At 47.4% G+C, this 5937-nt stretch overlaps 1 protein-coding gene and 1 pseudogene across 1 annotated transcript; one reads left to right on the forward strand and one right to left on the reverse strand.

Moving 5' to 3' along the window:
• Positions 1–5937, reverse strand: part of LOC101340908 (CD209 antigen-like protein 2) — a 118486-nt pseudogene that overhangs the window by 34481 nt on the left and 78068 nt on the right.
• On the forward strand, positions 2612–5906 carry LOC105756391 (CD209 antigen-like protein 2). The gene is made up of 6 exons (XM_012556075.1): positions 2612–2636; positions 3150–3239; positions 3561–3656; positions 4046–4197; positions 5367–5479; positions 5756–5906. Exons 1-6 carry the CDS (start codon positions 2612–2614, stop codon positions 5904–5906), a joined length of 627 nt encoding a protein of 208 aa, XP_012411529.1.

Consider the following 5937-nt stretch of genomic DNA (forward strand, 5'->3'; position numbering starts at 1 on the left):
TGGTGTGTAATTCTTTTTAGACGTTGCTGGATTCTGCTAATGTTTTGTTAAGGATTTTTGTGTCTAAGTTCATGAGAGATACTGGTTTGTAGTTATCTTTTTTGTACTCTTTGTCTGGTTTTGGTATCAGGACAATATGAGTTGGCAAGTATTCCCTCATACTCTGTTTTCTGGAAGAAATTGTATAAAATTGGTGTTAATTCTTTTTTAAATGTTTGGTAGGATTGTCCTATGAAACCATCTGAGCTTGGAGATTTCTTTTTTGCAAGTTTTAAAATTAGCAATTCAATTTCTCTAATGGTTATAGGACTATTCAGATTATCTATTTCATCTTGGTTGGGTTTATTTACGTAGCTTGTGTTTTTCGAGGAATTGGTCCATTTCTTCTAATTGTTGAATTTATGAGCATAGAGTTGTTCTTAGTATTCCCTTATTATCTCTTTAATATCTGTAAGATATGTAAAATACTACCGCTTGTTCCATTCCTGATATTGGTGATTTGTGTCTTCTCTCTTTTTATTTTTATCAGCTTTGCTAAAGGTTTATCGCTCGTACTTATTTTTTCAAAGAACCAGCTTTGTGTTTTATTATTTTCTCTATTGTGTTCGTGTTTTCAATTTAATTGATTTCTGTTCTTATCTTTATTATTTCCTTCCTTATTCTTGCTTTGGGTTGATTTTGCTCTTCTTTTCCTAGTTTCTTGAGGTAGGAACTTGGATTATTGATTTGAGACCCATCCTCTTCTGTAATGTAAGCATTTAGGGCCATAAAATTTCCTCTTGGCACTTCTTTAACTGTATCCTATATATTTTGATAGGCTGTGTTTTCATTTTCACTTATTTCTTTTTTTTTTTTAATTTCCTTTGAGACTTACTCTTGGAACCATGAATTACTAAGGAAGTGTGTTGTTTAATTTCCATTATTGTTATTGATTCCATTAATGTCAGTGAACATACTTTATATGATGTCAATTCACTGCCAAGACCCCCCTGATTCAGGATGGAGCCAAACCTGGGCTCTGTGGCATATTCCACCTACAGTTGGAGCCCGCCTCCCCTGTCCTCAGTTCCTTGCTTGATGCCATAGTGCTGGAGGAGGTCACCCCTCCCCCACCCCCCGGGACTATCTGGGGACTTCCTTGGGATCAACTGTGCGAACACCAATGGGAGTTGATACACTTTACTACAACATTGTCACTGTCATATGTGATTGAGCTCAGTGGGATGTGCTGCTTTCCATCCCTTAATTAGGATATCTCTGATAAAGGACAGGACCCAGGAGTCAGCACAATTGGCCAAATTTTGGACATTCATCTTAGCACTGGATGCCCTGGTCAACAATTGGCCACATCTGTATGTCTTTACAAACTCTTTTAGGGCCATTGCATAAGAGTTTCCCCTTTGGGAATCACTTGCCTCACAGATACCCAATAAATCAAGGTCACACATGTATCTTCATATACTAAGACCACAATGCAGAGCCTCACCAGAACATTCCTTATCCCTTTAGGCATTCAGACATTACTGATAATGACCAAGGCACTCATTCCACTTCTCAGAATGCACAATGCTGGGCTCTCGAAGAAGGCATTCAATGGGACTCCCACCTCCCCTATAAACCTCAGGCAGTCAGTTCAATAGAGAGGCATAAATGGGCCCCTCAAAGAACTCAGATTTAAGTTTGTTGTTGTTAGTTGCCATTGAGTACAACGGCTCCATAGGGTTTTCAAGGCTGTGATCTTTCAGAAGCTGATCCCCAGGCCTATCTTCCAAGACGCCCCTGGGTGGGTTCAAACCGCCAGCCTTTCGGTTAGTAGCCGAGCTCTTAACCACTTACGCCACCCAGGGATTCTTTTGTTACAAAGTACTAATGGACCCCTGGCAAACTGGTGTCACGATTGGCTGATTTTTCAGAAGTAGGTTGCCAGGCCTTTCTTCCTAGTCCATCTCAGTCTTGAAGCTCTGCTGAAACCTGTTTAGCATCACAGCACCACGCGAACCTCTGCTGACAGATGGGTGGTGGCTGTGCATGAGGTGCATTGGCAGGAAATCGAATTCAGGTTTTGCATATGGGAAATTCTACCACTGACTCACCACCGCCCTAGGTGTTAAATGAACATAGGCAATTATGATTCAACCCCAGCTCCCAAAGTCAGCAAATATCACTGTACCTGAAGAAATCAGCAAGCCAAGGCAGCAAAGCCTTGAGGTCAGAGCGGACGGTGGTTCCTGGAAGATTGGAGGCCCTGCCAGCCCACCCCCGCCAGGTGGAGGTATAAGAAAATGGCTTTGCTTTACATGCTATCACATTTCACAGAAAGCATCCCTCAGTTTGGCCATGAGTGGGCCAGTCCTTCTCAAAGTCAACCCCAGGCCACCTCCTACCTCTCTGGAATTCCTGGAAGGTCTGACCCATCCCATGCTGTGTCAGAAGCTCTGCTTCTGCCCTCCAGCCTTTTCCTTGTTTCTCTTCCTGAGTAGGAATAGGTTTGAGGAGCCAGCATCACAAGGTGGGAAGTAAAAGCTGTGCCCGTTGTTCCCAGCTGTCCACGGACAAGGCATTGAGGAAGGAGCAGGGGATGCAGGTGGACACATGTGATTCCAAGGCATCAATGGCGCAACAGCTGGACTCTCTGGGTAAGGCTGGGTTGAGGCTCTGGGATCCTGGGGAGGAGGACACAGGGAGTGGCCAGCACAGGTCTCAGCTTGCCCAGGCTGTAAGTTGATGTCCTGCCCATTTCAGATGAGGAAGAACTGATAACAAGTAGTATCAGACATTCTTCGAAAGACTTTGGATTCCGACAGATTTGCTGCCTCAAGTACTTTGCAGGTAGAGCAGGATTAGAGGAGAGGGGCAGGGCAGGTTCTCCCAGACTCTTGGGACACCAGACTCCTGGGTTCTGAGAGAGGTGGAGGCAAGTAAACAGACTCCTCAGTACTGGGAGAAATGGAGGCTGGGGACTGGACTCCTGGGTCCTGGGGGAGGTGGAGGCTGGCAGACTGGACCCCTGGGTCCTGGGGGAGGTGGAGGCTGGGGACTGGACTCCTGGGTCTTGGAGGTAATCAAGGCAGGAATAGGATTCCTGAGCCCTGGGCAGGCTGAGGCAGTGGCACAGGGCTGCTGGAACTGCCCATTCTTCTTCTCCTCAGGGTGTCTGGGCCAGGGCTGCCCTCCCCTGGTGCTGCTGCTCCTCTTCCTCCCACTCGTCACTGTGCTTCTTGTGGCTGTCTTGGTAGAAGGTGAGGGGCAGGCCCCATGGGGGTCTGGGCTTGCAGTTCTGGGCCTTCTTCTGGGGACATACCTGGGGTGGCCAAGTCTTGAAGGGAGGTGAGGCTTAAAGATGTGACTTAGGTTCCTCCAGGGTTTCTCCTGTGCTGCTTGGAGGGTGTCTCCCACAGCCCCTTCCAATCCTCTGGTGCAGGAGAGGTAGGGGAAAGAGTAGGAGGAAAGGGAAAGGGAGTTAACCAAGAACTTGACTCAGAAACGGTGTTCTGGGGACTCACTGCAGGGCGTGGCACATAGTAGGTGCTCAATAATTGCAGTTTCTTTTCTCGGTACAGTCTCCAAGGTCCCTAAGGTCCCCAGTTCCAAAGACCTGGAGCATTTGAAGCAGGAGGAAATCTACCAGGAACTCACCCAGCTGAAGGCTAGAGTTAGTGAGTGGCTGGACACTGGAGTCCTGGAGCCAGAGAGGGTCTCTGAGCCTTGGTTTACTCGTATGTGAAATGGGAACACAGGGTAACAGTGATGATTGCATTTGGTGCTGGCAGAGGTCCAGGTACACAGTAGGCCCGAAATTAAGGCAGTCATCTACTTTCTCTCCTGAGCTCTAAAGTATCTAGTTTTCTCAATCTGGAGGAAACAGGGACCAGGACTCCTAAGTTCTTCTCAGGTGGGGAGAGGGTCTCAGGAAGTGGAAAGAGGATGGAACACCCAGGGTGTAAAGTCAAGGACTCTCCAAGGCTCCCAGGGTGTGGCAGCTACAGGGATATGAGCATCCAGACCTGGGTCCCAACCCTGAGCCATTCCCACCACCACCACCCAGATAGCCTGTGCCGCCCCTGTCCCTGGCAGTGGACATTCTTCCAAGGAAACTGTTACTTCTTCTCCAACTCCCAACGGAATCAGCATGACGCCATCACTGCCTGCCAGGAAGTGGGGGCCCAACTGGTCATAATCAAAACTGCTGAGGAGCAGGTATGCCTGGTGGGAGGCCCCATCTTGTCCTGGGCATGCATCTGGCCATAGATCAGCTGGGGAGGGAGGGTTTTAGGGGGCTTTCTGGAAGTGGGACACATTTCACTTGGAAAAGTAAGGAGGAGAAGGATATGAATGAGGGGGTCCCAGACACCTTGCAAAGAGGCTCAGACAAGAAGTGAACATGTGTGAATGCTTTTGAGGACACATAAAATGTAAGTAAGCCCCAGTAGTGTGCTGGTAAATGTTTAACAACCAACTCTCCAGTGAGGGGAAGGCTCTGATTTGTAGTGTTTGCCAATTTCCCTGGTGTAAATATTACCACTATGGCTAATTTCAAGCTATCAATGTGACATCACTCAGTGTGGAGCTGGGAAGAGATGTGCACAGTCATCTTCCACAAGCTGATACAATCTGGCTCCAGCACATTAAACCCAGTCATGTGTAAATTCACACGAACATGCTTAGAACATGGAAAACACATAAACATGCGGTGGCAGCAAATGTCTGTGATGAAATGCTGGAAGGCATGTGTGCTTGCAAGTCAAACACATGTGCCCATAGGATGCAGATGTGAGAGATACCCAGACATCTTGAGCACACCTGGGGGCTCAAAATCAGGCATATTAGGAGGCTGAAGTCTAGACCGAAAGAAAAATTTCCTGCCAAGAGATTAGGGAGACACTGGGTGTCTTAGTTCCCTAGTGCTGCTATGACAGAAATACCATAAGTGGGTGGCTTTAAATAACAGGAATTTATTTCCCCATAGTTCTGGAGGCTAAAAGTCCAAATCAGGGTCTTGGCCATGTTGATTCCTTCTGTGAGTCTCTCTCCTTATTTCTGGTGTCTGCCAGCAATGTTCGGTGTTCGTTTGCTTCTAGATGGGTCCTCACATGGCATCTGTCCTCTTCCTGTGTGTGTCTCTGTGTCTATTCTGCTCTTTTTACAACTCAGAAGTGATTAGGTTTAGGACCCACCCTGCTGTGATCTGACCTTATTAGCATAACAGAAGACCACCCTTATTTCCAAACAGGATCATATTTGCAGGTCCCAGGGGCAAAGAATTCAGTACATATTTTGGGAGGAGGGGGACACAACTCAATCCGTAAGACTGGGTCTGGAGAATGGAGGGCAGAGTTCCCTCCTGACCCTTCCTCTGCCCCCAGCAGAACTTCCTGCAGGTGCAGATTTCCTGGAGGAATTGTTTCACCTGGATAGGGCTCTCTAACTTGAAACATGAAGGCACATGCCACTGGGTGGATGGTTCACCTCTGCTGCTCAGGTTGGTCTCAGGAGAAGGGAACACCCTGTCACCTGCACGTGAGGTTCTGAAACTGTGACTTGAACTTAACCTAGAGGCCCTCCTCCACTCTTTGATCCCTTAGGCCTAAAAATCTGGGATTTTTACTTATTTGAGAAAGGTGGTATTCATACCCATGTTCAGACAGGATAGCAGATGCCTAAAATTCCACCGTCAAAGCTGCAAGAGGAGCTCACAGCCTGGGTGGGGTACCGGTAGGTCCTTGGGCAGAGGCTTATGTTCTGGATGAGTTTTCAGCTTCATGAAGTATTGGAACAAAGGGAAACCCAACAGCAGTAGGGAAGAAGACTGTGCGGAATTTAGAGGCGAAGGCTGGAATGACTCCAAATGTGATTATAGCAAATTTTGGATCTGCAAGAAGACTGCAGCCTCCTGCTCCAGCAGCTGAAAGCCAGTTTCTACCCTCATTCCCTATAGCC

This window comes from Trichechus manatus, unplaced genomic scaffold, assembly GCF_000243295.1.
Source record: "Trichechus manatus latirostris isolate Lorelei unplaced genomic scaffold, TriManLat1.0 scaffold00057, whole genome shotgun sequence".
NCBI lineage: Eukaryota > Metazoa > Chordata > Mammalia > Sirenia > Trichechidae > Trichechus > Trichechus manatus.